This window comes from Sander lucioperca, chromosome 8, assembly GCF_008315115.2.
Source record: "Sander lucioperca isolate FBNREF2018 chromosome 8, SLUC_FBN_1.2, whole genome shotgun sequence".
NCBI lineage: Eukaryota > Metazoa > Chordata > Actinopteri > Perciformes > Percidae > Sander > Sander lucioperca.
This window is the reverse complement of record NC_050180.1, coordinates 21,612,260-21,626,673: the sequence shown is the minus strand read 5'-3', so window position 1 is coordinate 21,626,673 and position 14,414 is coordinate 21,612,260. Positions and strand designations below refer to the sequence as shown.

The 14,414-nt window shown below is 44.7% G+C and overlaps 1 protein-coding gene across 5 annotated transcripts in view; it reads left to right on the top strand.

Annotated features, from left to right (window-relative positions):
* Positions 1-14,414, top strand: part of zak (sterile alpha motif and leucine zipper containing kinase AZK) — a 32,576-nt gene that overhangs the window by 8,575 nt on the left and 9,587 nt on the right. For all 5 annotated transcript variants that reach the window (XM_031297509.2, XM_031297524.2, XM_031297518.2 and 2 more), the window contains 6 exons: positions 4,190-4,255; positions 4,348-4,376; positions 5,064-5,201; positions 6,720-6,806; positions 7,627-7,701; positions 7,795-7,901. In XM_031297509.2, coding sequence (XP_031153369.2) covers positions 4,190-4,255; positions 4,348-4,376; positions 5,064-5,201; positions 6,720-6,806; positions 7,627-7,701; positions 7,795-7,901 — 502 coding nt within the window. The remainder of the gene's footprint in view (positions 1-4,189; positions 4,256-4,347; positions 4,377-5,063; positions 5,202-6,719; positions 6,807-7,626; positions 7,702-7,794; positions 7,902-14,414) is intronic.

Sequence of the window (14,414 nt, the reverse complement as noted above, 5' to 3'; positions counted from 1 at the left end):
CAAAATTCAAGATCTGTTGCAATATTATAAAAATGTAATGGAAATATGTGGAAAAAAGATTTTAAGAAAAGATAAAAAACTAAATATTATATATTCATCTTATACAAGATTTAGATTTTTGGATGCAATAAAAAACTGAACTGCAAATCATTAAGCACAAGATCAAGTTTGGCTACATGTGTCCATCATGTAGTGTCATTTGGAAACAAATAGAAAAAAAACAATAATTAACTAATACAACCCAAGGTTATTAATCTAGACGGAGATTGAACCTAGAGGAACACCTGCATTGATGTTAAGAGTTTCAGAGTTCACATCTTTAGCTCACTTTGAAAACTGTTTGGCACGTCATATCTTAACTAGTCAATTTCTTTAAGAATCTTGACATAAGTATTATAATATAAGACTTAGAGAGGTCTGAAAAACAGATGGCCAGCAGGTTAAATCAGAAGTTTTGGTAAGAAACAGCCATAGCTTGGAAAGTATTGAAACATTTTACAAGGCAATCCATCCATCCATCCATCTTCTTCCGCTTATCCGGTAACGGGTCGCGGGGGTAGCAGCTCCAGCAGGGGACCCCAAACTTCCCTTTCCCGAGCCACATTAACCAGCTCCGACTGGGGGATCCCGAGGCGTTCCCAGGCCAGGTTGGAGATATAATCCCTCCACCTAGTCCTGGGTCTTCCCCGAGGCCTCCTCCCAGCTGGACGTGCCTGGAACACCTCCCTAGGGAGGCGCCCAGGGGGCATCCTTACCAGATGCCCGAACCACCTCAACTGGCTCCTTTCGACGCGAAGGAGCAGCGGCTCTACTCCGAGCTCCTCACGGATGACTGAGCTTCTCACCCTATCTCTAAGGGAGACGCCAGCCACCCTCCTGAGGAAACCCATTTCGGCCGCTTGTACCCTGGATCTCGTTCTTTCGGTCATGACCCAGCCTTCATGACCATAGGTGAGGGTAGGAACGAAAACTGACCGGTAGATTGAGAGCTTTGCCTTCTGGCTCAGCTCTCTTTTCGTCACAACGGTGCGATAAATTGAGTGTAATACCGCACCCGCTGCGCCGATTCTCCGACCAATCTCCCGCTCCATTGTCCCCTCACTCGCGAACAATACCCCAAGGTACTTGAACTCCTTCACTTGGGGTAAAGACTCATTCCCTACCTGGAGAAGGCACTCCATCGGTTTCCTGCTGAGAACCATGGCCTCAGATTTAGAGGTGCTGATCCTCATCCCAGCCGCTTCACACTCGGCTGCAAACCGATCCAGTGAGTGCTGAAGGTCACAGGCCGATGATGCCATCAGGACCACATCATCCGCAAAAAGCAGCGATGAGATCCCCAGCTCACCAAACTGCAACCCCTCTCCACCCCGACTACGCCTCGATATCCTGTCCATAAATACTACAAACATGATTGGTGACAAAGCGCAGCCCTGGCGGAGGCCAACTCTCACCTGAAACGAGTCCGACTTACTGCCGAGAACCCGAACACAGCTCTCGCTTTGGTCGTACAGAGATTGGATGGCCCTGAGCAGGGACCCCCTCACCCCATACTCCCGCAGCACCTCCCACAGTATCTCCCGGGGGACCCGGTCATACGCCTTCTCCAGATCCACAAAGCACATGTAGACCGGTTGGGCATACTCCCAGGCTCCCTCCAGGATCCTTGCGAGAGTAAAGATCTGGTCCGTTGTTCCACGACCAGGACGGAATCCGCATTGTTCCTCTTCAACCTGAGGTTCGACTATCGACCGAACCCTCCTTTCCAGCACCTTGGAGTAGACTTTACCGGGGAGGCTGAGAAGTGTGATACCCCTGTAATTGGCACACACCCTCTGGTCCCCCTTTTTGAAAAGGGGAACCACCACCCCGGTCTGCCACTCCTTAGGCACCGTCCCCGACTTCCACGCAATGTTGAAGAGGCGTGTCAACCAAGACAACCCCTCCACACCCAGAGCTTTAAGCATTTCTGGACGGATCTCATCAATCCCTGGGGCTTTGCCACTGTGGAGTTGTTTAACTACCTCAACAACTTCCACCAGGGAAATTGATGACAATCCCCCATCATCCTCCAGCTCTGCCTCTACCATAGAGGGCGTATTAGTCGGATTTAGGAGTTCCTCAAAGTGCTCCTTCCACCGCCCTATTACCTCCTCAGTTGAGGTCAACAGCGTCCCATCCTTACTGTACACAGCTTGGATGGTTCCCCGCTTCCCCCTCCTGAGGTGGCGAACGGTTTTCCAGAAGCACCTTGGTGCCGACCGAAAGTCCTTCTCCATGTCTTCTCCGAACTTCTCCCACACCCGCTGCTTTGCCTCTTTCACGGCAGAGGCTGCAGCCCTTCGGGCCCTTCGGTACCTTGCAACTGCCTCCGGAGTCCTCTGGGATAACATATCCCGGAAAGATTCAGTCGGACGGCTTCCCTGACCACCGGTGTCCACCACGGTGTTCGTGGGTTACCGCCCCTTGAGGCACCTAAGACCCTAAGACCACAGCTCCCCGCCGCAGCTTCAGCAATGGAAACTTTGAACATTGTCCACTCGGGTTCAATGCCCCCAGCCTCCACAGGGATGCACGAAAAGCTCCGCCGGAGGTGTGAGTTGAAAGTCTGTCGGACAGGGGCCTCCTCCAGACGTTCCCAATTTACCCGCACTACCCGTTTGGGCTTACCAGGTCTGTCCAGAGTCTTCCCACACCCTCTGACCCAACTCACCACCAGATGGTGATCAGTTGACAGCTATGCCCCTCTCTTCACCCGAGTGTCCAAAACATACGGCCTCAGATCAGATGAAACGATTATAAAATCGATCATTGACCTTTGGCCTAGGGTGCTCTGGTACCAAGTACACTTATGAGCATCCCTATGTTCGAACATGGTGTTCGTTATAGACAATCCATGACTAGCACAGAAGTCCAACAACAAACAACCACTCTGGTTTAGATCAGGGAGGCCGTTCCTCCCAATCACGCCTCTCCATGTGTCTCCATCATTTCCCACGTGTGCGTTGAAGTCCCCCAGCAGAACTATGGAGTCCCCCATTGGAGCCCCATACAGGACTCCATTCAAGGTCTCCAAGAAGGCCGAATACTCCGAGCTCTTGTTTGGTGCATACGTACAAACAACAGTCAGAGTTTTCCCCCCCACAACCCGCAGGCGTAGGGAGGCGACCCTCTCGTCCACCGGGGTAAACTCCAACGTAGCGGCGCTCAGCCGGGGGCTTGTGAGTATCCCCACACCCGCCCGGCGCCTCACACCCTGGGCAACTCCGGAGAAGAAAAGAGTCCAACCCCTATCCAGGAGTATGGTTCCAGAACCGAGACTGTGCGTAGAGGTAAGCCCCACCAGATCCATCTGGTAGCGCTCCACCTCCCGCACAAGTTCCGGCTCCTTCCCCCACAGAGAGGTGACGTTCCACGTCCCCAGAGCCAGCGTCTGCTGCCCGGGTCTGGTCCGTCGAGGCCCCTGACCTTCACTGCCACCCATGTGGCAGCGCACCCGACCCCAGCGGTTCCTCCCACAGGTGGTGGGCCCATGGGTTGGAGAGAGAGGTGCCACGTAGCTTTTTCGGGCTGTGCCCGGCTGGGCTCCGTGGCAAACCCGGCCACCAGGCGCTCGCTGACGGGCCCTCCATCTGGGCCTGGCTCCAGACGGGGGCCCCGGGCTTCCTCCGGGCAGGGTCACTCCATCTCTACCTCGTTTTTTCATAGGGTTTTTGAACCATTCTTTGTCTGGCCCCTCCCCTGAGACCACTTTGCCTTGGGAGACCCTACCAGGAGCACAAAGCTCCAGACAACACAGCCCTCAGGTTCATAGGGACACACAAACCTCTCCACCACGATAAGGTGATGGTTCCAGGAGAGGATTTTACAAGGCAAGACAAAATATTTGACTTTGCTCCTCGCTAAAGCCCTAATTTGTTGCAGTCATTAATGTCCACACCAGCGTGTATGTGATTTAGTGTTTGCAGGGACTGTAGGTGTGCTTTTACATGGAAATATAAATAAATGAGCCTTGATTTTTTACTCAAAGCAGCCCTAGGTCTCCCTCATTGCTACTCTACATATACAGTATTTCAAACAAAGATGCATTATTTTCTTGTGTGATTGATCAGCGCCACCAGTGTGTATATAGGAGTTTCCAGTGATCTCCTTCTGAAAAATGTCTCTTTATTTTTATTTTTTGCTTTAGGAATGCATTATTTACATTCAGAAGCCCCCGTTAAGGTGATCCACAGAGACCTAAAGTCCAGGAATGGTAAAGGATTTGATTTCTAGAATCTTCTTTTGTTTACAAAACTATGCTATCTATACTTTCAAGTGAATACATACTGTTATTTTCTCTTGCAGTTGTTGTGGCAGCAGACAAGGTTCTCAAGGTAGGATTTCATTATGACTTATACCCTGTAGAGTTTCATGTCAGATACAGTTTGCTGCACAATAAGCCGGCTCTGATGAGGTGATATTGTCTGGTTAGCTGAAGGTTTCAACTTTTATCTCAGAATTTGAAAGGAATATGAGCATAAAATACTGGTATATTATTTACCTACAGTATGTGGACACAAGAGGGCAGTGACTAACTTTGCTTGTTCGAGAAACCACTGAGCTTCACTATAGGTGCTTTGGTGGATGAGACTAGTAGAAAGGAGATTTAACAAAAACTCATGGCAATATATTGTACCTTTTATTTGCAAGAGAGTTAGTATAATATGTAAAACTATTAAGTAATTTCAAAAGTATTTTGAAACCTCCCCTGTATGTATCTGATGTATCATAGAGCTAAAAGCCAAGAACATAGTGTGGCAAATTGCAGTGATGAAAATAGCAGTTGATTGCAGTACAGTAGATACCCACATTTGTAGCTTTTACTAACACCAGCATCACCACCAGATGCACACTTGCGAGTTACAGCCACTGTTCTTTTTCAGTAGCCAAAGAAAATCTGCATTGCTGGTTTGATTAGCGCGCAATAAGGACATTGTTCTATGGATGGTGGCTATGGATTGCAAAATACACATTTTGACTTAATTGCAATGGTTATTTCTATTCTGTTTTCGTCACTTCAGATCTGTGATTTTGGGGCATCCAAGTTCCTGACTCACACAACACACATGTCCTTGGTGGGCACGTTTCCCTGGATGGCTCCGGAGGTGATTCAGAGCCTGCCTGTGTCTGAGACTTGTGACACCTTCTCCTATGGTGTGGTGAGTGACAAGAAGGAGGGGAAAGCAGCATTATCTGTAGATCACTGTTTTGGTACATATTGCCTAATTTAGGGTAAGAGCCAGCAATCAACTGAGTGATAGTGTCTTGGACAGTTGCCCTTATTCTTATAATGAAGAATAAGTTCTGTGCACAAATGTTCCTCAGTGTTACGACTTGGTCTCAGCTACCAAATTAGAGTTTCAGACATCTCCTAAATCTTTTCGGGGTCTAATATCCGACTATCCTACAAGCAGTTTTGATTATATTGAGTATGCTGGCCCCTTACGACTTACTTCCAGCTGCTTTATACAAAGTCTCCACGTTTTTACTAAGATTCTTTGACTCATGAGCCAAAGTTTAGGACCGTTTTTAAGACCATTTCTTTCAAAGATCACACAATGAATGATTGACAAGAACACTGAGACTCACAGCCTGACCCATTTATAGAATGCTTTTTGGCTTTCAAGGAAAGATTTAAGAGAATAATGCTTTTGATTTATATCCTAAAAACAAACCTATTTAAATTGAATCAAATATGTTCAATAATATATTTGTAAAAATTGCACTGTAGTCAACCAGGGCTTAGTCAGGCTGTCAGTCAACCAGTCTCTCTGACTTTTTCATTTCTGTATTTCTTTCTCTGCGTAAATAGACAATAAAAGTTGTTTTGACGTTTTCATAAGTATAGCCTCTTAGAAACTGTCAGTCTTTCTTCTTGAAACTCTTATGAAGTTTCTGTCCAAAGACTTTTGGAAGTAGTTTCAAAATGGAAACAGCTTACACATTGCAGTTCCTATATTACAAGAGTGAATTACTGATAAAAAGCCCAATCAATTAACAAAAAATATGTTTACACAGATTTTACAAGCTAAGCATTCTTATGATTTTATGATAAGTGCTTTTTATGTCAGGTATACTGCAAATTGATTGCAGATTTACAGTAAGTATGCAGTTTTCCCCCTCAAACACTTTTCTGAGGAGCTGTTTTTTCTAGTAAAATACATACATGTAATATGAGGCAGCTGACAATTGCAGAAATACGGTACACATACAGTAGAGCCCTTGGCTCTGGATTTCATGATCTAATTTGATGCCGACGCAGGTTGTTATTTCTGATTTCTGATTTATGTTACTGCTGAATACCAGCTGAAAAGCACCTAAATTATCAAGGGAGTACTGTTATTGTACTTCAGAAATCATGGCAGCCTTTAATCGTTGTTGAAAATCTAAAATTTATCTTTTTGTCTATTTTGTATGTTGCATTTGGCCTCTAAGAAAGGCAGAAAGGTGTTTTTAATGATTATTCATATATGAATATGCACACTTTAGAAACAGATACAAGCTACTCATCCCCTCAACAATATTTATTCTGTGAAAGCCAACCCAGTGGGGCAAAACAGAAGATTCATAGATGTATATGTTGACAGAGCATACATATACAGTACATGCATGCGTATAATTTGACAGTATTATCACTTTGTTTGTTTACTGACCTTGGCTCTTGACTTCTGTGACAGGTGCTTTGGGAAATGCTCACCCGTGAGATACCTTTCAAAGGCCTGGAAGGTTTACAAGTGGCCTGGCTCGTGGTGGAGAAAAACGAGGTGCTCTAGTGTGTGATTACGTGTACATACTATATACATTTATTGACCCTTGGAACTGGGGCATCATTATTGTCCAGTTATAAACCTTCCTTCACACTGAATCAATATTTAGTTTTGTGATACACAATATATTGTATGTCCCTGCTTGGGATCATAGGTGTAAAATATCTTGTTGAGGAAATTGTTTGACATTTTGGGAATTACTCTTATTAGCTTTCTTGAGTTAGATGAGAAGATTGATACCACACTCATGTCCGTAGGTAAATATGAAGCTACAGCCAGCAGATTAGATTTTTATTTATTTATTAAATAATAAATAAATAAATAAAAAAGATTCTCATGAAATACTTATATTCATGTGACACAAACACTACACAGTCAACTTGTTGCTTTATTTTTCATATATTCTCTAATAAGAGCCCAAGGGGCGCCAAGACCATGATCATAGTCTGCAAGGGTTGATGTTGCATTCTCCATAGAAAGCAAATCCAGAAACTCCTTCAACCAGTTATATTTGTTATAGCAGTCTGCTTTTTTACCAATTCATTAGTGTAGTCCTCTTTACGGAGAGAAAAGCTAGTGCGACTATACGTTCTGTACTGTACGTACTGGTCTTGCTTGTATATTTTCCAATCTGCTTCCCAATTTACATACAATAGGGCATTTAGGAATATGAACATTCAGACACGGAACTGATCAGCAGATTAGATAGCTTAGCTTTAACTCTCAGCAAGAACGTAAATATGCGTATATTCCAAAAACTATTCCTTTAAATCAGCACCCCTTCAGCTCATCCTACATCTGACTGTGTGTCTTTCAGAGGTTAACTATCCCGAGTGGCTGTCCTGCCAGCTTTGCTGAGCTCATGAGGAACTGCTGGGCAACAGAGCCAAAAGTGAGTGATCCGCTAAGTCACATTAGCTTGCAAATTAACAACATATGTATGGTTCCATTTGAATCACAGACAAATGTTTGTGTGTTGATTTAGGAAAGGCCAGTGTTCAAGCAGATCCTCTCTACTTTGGAGTCCATGTCTAATGACAGCCAACTTCCTCAACAGTGCAACTCTTTCCTTCACAACAAGGCTGAATGGAGGTAATGTGCTCAGCCATTCTCCCAGGCCCAGTACATGTATTTATAACTCATTTTTTCACCAATATACTGCCTCAGCCTAAGGAAATGTGCAACTGTTTTCAAAGAATGATGTGTAAATGTAGCTGACGGGGGCCGTGAAATACAAAAAAGACTTGAGATTGTGCATATAGATCTTTAATAATTACACTGATAGCTACATAAAGGCATGAAAACCTCCAGAGAATCATCCATCTGGATATACTTCCTCTGTTTACCCATAAGGCCCTAAAAATAATCACCATCTTTTTCAAGTAGAAGTGTTTAATTGGGTTGTATGAGCAGCTGGAGGTTTGGTGAGTCTCAGCTGTTACTTTATTCTCTTTCTGCCTCTCTGCGGGGCTTGTCTGTGCTCTGAGGTTTTTCCTCAGAAGTTGTGCTGGTGGCATCATGTCCAGGCAGCCATCTGCAGGTGGAGCAGGTTGGAGTGAAGCTTGCTGCTGGAAAACAGAAACTGAGAATGTGTGACACAGAAAGACACATTTGTTATAGCTCAAGAGGTTTGATACTATAAGCCTAGCTGGCTGGAAGTGGAAGGACAGGCTTGATGGTGATAAGAGCAGGTAGTAGCTTCACCAGAAAGGGTGGAGAGATATTGTGTTGACCTCAGAGCAGTGAGATCTGTTGGGCTTGTTACTATTGTTCTCAGTTAGCTGATTTGCATTACCCAGAAATTACTAAGGAATAGGTAGAGCATATAATGCAGACTTATACGTTTATGGTTAAAGTGCTAACTTTCGGCTTGAAGGATGTTTGAGAAGGCTCATATACATGTTTGGTGCACAGTATAGGAATATAGTATATATACTTGGGGGTATGTACGGTATAACAAACCTAACAAGTCTACAGCAATGCTAGCAGCACTGCACACTGAGCTAAATGCTAACATCAGCATGCTTACATGCTCACAATGATAATGTTAACATCCTGTTTTGCAGGTATAATATTTACCATGTTCACCATATAGGTTTAGTGTGTTAACATGCCAACATTTGCTAATTAGCACTAAACACAAAGTACAGCTGAGTGAGGCTGATGGGTGTGTCAATAGTTTTGCAACTATTTTGTCATAAATCAAAGTATTGAAGAAATTAAAGTTTTGACCTGATGATGCTAGAAGAAAAGTCAGGGAAGTTATTACAATTCACCCTGAGGGGAACATGAATGAACACAAAAAAGACAGCCAACATGTATTCAGTAGTGCTTCAGACGGTTAAACCTCAGTTCAATGTCCTTGTGCTCTTCTGCATCATCACTGTTTAGCTGCTCTCAATGCGGATTCAAACAACTTCAAATTGAAGGGGCGAGTCACAACTTGACTGACAGTCATTGTTTCATGTCAAATCCAGTACTTACAGACTGCACTGTACATTGTTTGTACAGACAAAGATCAAATGTCAAGCACTGAGAGTATAATAGTCAAAAGCAGCTGATATAATTTAATGGTTGCTATGTCTTACAACCACTAAATTAATATCCGGTATTGTGTAATCTAATTATTTGTCCTAAAAGCAAATATAGGCTGAGTCACATTAGCTAAATATCATGTAAACTAAACAAACGCCTCCTGTTACACTCTTTATCAGACCATTTTGGCCAGACTTGTCATTTCCTTGCTCATCTAAACTCTTTAAAAAAGAGAGTTCTGCAAAGTACAGGGTGATGTGAAGTGCCAAAACATTTGCTGGGAAAATGGGAGGCAAGAGGACAAATTATTTGGGAAGTTGAGCAAGAATGGAAATTGTTTAAAGTGGGAAGCGTGGGTGTAAAAACTATTGAAAACTGGCTACTGAAACACTGGCCCACTGTAGGTTGTCCGGTAAGAACTTGAACCAGAAATATCTGACTTTGAGATCCAGGAAGATCTATTTACAACTCGAACATGAAGTTAACTATGAAGTTGTATGACGTTACATGTGAAGTTGGATGTGGTTCTGAAATATAAGCAAATAATAATGCACATTAATAGGCATCTGACTTACTATGAACATTATTTACCAAAACTAAATGTTATAGCTACCAGCATATAACAAGAAACAATACTAAGAATTACATTCATTTCTCTGTAATAACTAACATAAATGTAACATATTGCTCAGTAACACAAACTGAGAATAAGCCACATTTATAACAGCACACAACAACAAAACTAAATGTTATAACCACCAGCATATAACAAGAAACAATACTAATTAAAACTGCAAGCAGCTCACACAATGGTCAACCTTAAATCGTTCAAATGTTATGAAAGGGGGTGTGGCTTAAGCATAGGGGGCGGGCCAAACATCACCAATGAAGAAGCAACTCTCTGCTGAGTTCAATGACACCTCACACAAGACCCTACCTTAAACGGTTCAAATGTTATGAAAGGGGGCGTGGCTTAAGCATAGGGGGCGGGCCAAACGATCACCAATGAAGAAGGAACTCTCTGCTGAGTTCAATGACACCTCACACAAGACTCTACCTTAAACGGTACAAATGTTATGAAAGGGGGCGTGGCCTGAGTAAGTGGGCGTGGTTATATTATAGGGGCCGGCTCATTATCACATGTAGACCACACATTCTAAGTTTCATGTAAATTGGATGATGTTTGTCATATAAGGCGCATTTCCTGTTGCCAGCGGGGGGCGCTATGACCAAAAGTCAAATATGGCCTGTAGGTGTCCTCAGGCCTGGACCCTTGTCAATCTTGAGAATTTTCGGGCAGATACGACTACACTCAAGTTACAACAATTTATTTGTTCATCGCTCAACACTCAAAATGGCCGCTGCGCCACGCCCACACCGTCAGACGAAAAGTTTTTCTTTTAATAACTTTTCATCTTTAAGGTGTTGGGATGATAGAGACCAAGTTTGAAGTACATCGGATGAAATCTCTAGGAGGAGTTCGTTAAAGTATAGCACCTTGACTTTTAGGCCTACTTCCTGTTGCCACTAGGGGGCGCTATGACTTTAAGTAAATATCGGCCTTTATTTGTCCTCAGGGTTGGACTCTTATGAATCCTGAAAAGTTTCGAGCCAATCGGACAATGTACAATCGAGTTACACCCACTTCCTGTTTCGGCGGCGAAACGCACAAAATGGCCGCCCCGCCACGGCCATGCCCTATGACGAAAAGTTTTTCTTTTAACAACTTTTCATCTTTAATGTCTTAAGATGGCACAGACCGAATTTGAAGTTGATCAGATGAAATCTCTAGGAGGAGTTCGTTAAAGTACAACATGTGGAAATGGCCAAAATCGCACTAATTTCGAACTTTGAAATCAAAATGGCGGACTTCCTGTTGGGCTTAGGGTATGGCTTCAATGACGTTTTTTGTACATCTTGACATGATACATATGTGTACCAAGATTCGTGAGTCTACGTTAAACGCACTGCAGGGGCTCAATTTTTTTAACTTTGTAGGGGGCGCTAGCGAGCCATTTTTGCGCGCCTATTCCCTTAAAATACGTAAATTTTCACCAGACTTGATGCGACCGCCAAATTTGGTGAGTTTTTGAATATGTTAAGCCCCTCAAAAAGCCAATTCATTTGCCGGGAAAATAATAATAATAATTCCTTCAGTTTCAATAGGGCCTTCGCCGCTGTCGGCGCTCGGGCCCTAATAATTACATTCATTTCTCTGTAATAATTAACATAAATGTAACATATTGCTCAGTAACACAAACTGAGAATAAGGCACATCTATTACAGCACACATATCCATAACGAGGGGCAAACAGGGTAATACACCTTTAATAGCTAAGCATATGGCTCCACATGTTGCTAGCAAATTGCCCTAACACAACCTGAATATCAACACAGGGCTGCACAAGTAATATTAAACAATCTGCACATCTATCAGCTATGCAATAAGAAACACAGCAACAGCAATATTATCAAGGCGATAATATATCTCTCTCTCCAAATAAATGTCACGTTGTAACACAGGCTAAACTTATCCACATCGTAGCAGAACACTTATTGAAATGTGAATAAACGTAGCTTTAAAGTTTACACAGATAACGAGGCAGTAAAACCCATGACAGTTTAGCAAGTTACAGAATAGTTTTAACTTACGTTCTGGGCTACACACATCGCTTCAACAAGTCTGAAAACGGGAAAGGAATGATAAAGAAAAAGTGTGTTTACAGCTGCTGCATTCTGTCCCCTTCTCCTGTCTGAGCGTGAGTGATTGGCAGGAGATCAAAGCATTGACTCTCGTCACTGATTGGTCGATCATCTCAGGAGAGAGAGCAAGTGTTATTATGGCCTTTTTTACAGCCGCCCCCAGATTTACCTTGGAAATCTGAACAATCCGGAAAGGCCACATAAGTCTCTAGTCTGGCAGGGCAGGGAGGCAAATGATACGGGCCACTGGGCGCAGGTAGGTGCGATCCCCCACCTTTACTTCAACAGTCATTACTCTATTATCTGGACCAGGGATGATTTGGGAGATCTGTCCAACTGGCCACAGTGCTCGAGGTAGTTGAGGGTCGACGACCATCACAGTGACACCAACCTGTAGGTCGGCAGTTTCTGAGGTCCATTTCTGGCGCGCTTGTAGACCAGGAAGGTAATACTTCATGAAATGTTTCCAAAAGTGGTCAGCCAGTAGTTGACTGTGCCTTCACCTGTGTCGGCTGAGTATTTCCGACTCCGGGTACACCACCTGGGGCAGTGATGCATCTGGCCGCCCCATCGGCAGAGAGTTGGGGGTGACTGGGTCCGGATCTGCTATGTTGGACGAGACATAGCAAGGGGCTCAGAATTGAGGATCCCCCTCAATTTCAGCCAAAACAGTCCTGAGTACTTCTTCGGTCACCAACTGGGGACCTAAGGTTGCCTGTAGCGCTTGCTTCAGTGAACGGATCTCTCTCTCCCAACGTCCACCAAAATGTGGGGCACTTGGTGGGTTGAAACGAAAGTGGATCTGCTCCTTGGCCAATTGAGCTTGGAGGTCAGGCCGCAATGTGGTGAAGGCCTCCTGCAACTCATGCTCTCCACCCTGAAAGTTAGTTCCCTGGTCTGATAGGAGCTTGAAAGGTTTTCCCCAACGAGATGAGAACCTCCGAAAAGCCAGAAGGAAGGAATCAGTGTCCATTGTAGAAAGGAGGTCGAGATACACTGCTCGGGTTGTCATACATATAAATATGATCCCCCACCTCTTTTCCTTTCTTCTTCCTATGGTGACCTGGTAGGGCCCAAAGCAATCTACTCCAGTAGAGTAAAAGGCAGGTTGATGCAGACGTAGTCTTGATTTGGGAAGATCCGCCACTTCTGGTTTACCGCGCCATTTGCGGCAGTCAGTGCACCCTCGCTGGTAGCGACGAATGGCCTCTCTCCCACGCAGAATCCAGTACTTTCTGCGAGTCTCAGCGAAGAACCATTCCGGTCCTGGATGGTGCAGTTTCTCGTCTAGATCTTTGATGATTAGCTGAGTTAGTGGATGCTGATGGGCGAGCACAATTGGATGGATCGTGTCAAGATGTAAACTGCGTCAGAAGCGCCCTCCCTCCATCAGCTGAGTTGTGGTGTCTAGTCGGGAGCAAGGGTGAGCAAATGGCTACCTTTAGGGAGTGGCCTCCCCTCCTTAAGAAGTGAGAGTTCTGAGATGAAGCAATCTTGCTGTGCCTGCTGGACAAGATGGCTCTCAGCTTCTTTGTAGAGACTGGCTGATGGGATGAAGTCAGCCGCCCTGTGCAGGGTCTGGATGGTGGCTTCAATAAGGTCTGCCAATGAGGTGAATGAGTTGGCATCAGGTACTCTGGAACCAGAGTTTAAGGTGATGAGGTTGCAGAGGATTACCTTCCTGAGTTCTTCACTGTCGAGGTAAGTAGCTGGTGGAGTCTCTGACTCTGGTTCTTCACAAAGAAAGGGTGGTCCCTGGTACCAGCGGCTCTGTGCTCCAAGCTCAGCTAATTTCTTTCCCCTAGTTATATCATCTGCCAGATTGTTGGTTGTGTCCACGTAGCGCCAGGTTCTGCCTTCAGTCAATTCCTGTATTTCAGCCACACGAGTACCCACAAAGACTTTGAATCGGCAGGAATCCGAAAGAAGCCAAGTGAGCACACTGGTCGAGTCAGTCCACAGGATGACATGACGGATGGGCAGGGTAAGCTCGGTGGTGAGATCTGAGGCTAGCTGGGCACCTGTCAGAGCGGCACAAAGCTCCAGGCGAGGGATGGTCTGCTGCTTCTTTGGAGCCACACATGACCTTGCTGTGAGAAAAGGCCACTTTGACCTTACCGCTGAGGTCCTCAGTTTTGAGGTAAGCTACAGAACCATAAGCCTTCTCCGAAGCATCACAGAACACGTGAATGTCCCTCAGGCTGTTTGGGTTGTATAGCTTGGGGCTACTGTAGCATCTGGGAAGAGTAATGTGCTGAAGCTCAGGCAGTTCCCTTTCCCACTCCTTCCAGATCTGGAGCAGGTCATCAGGTAGATCAGAATCATCCCACTCTCTATGTTTTGTCCAAAGCTGTTACACCACCACCT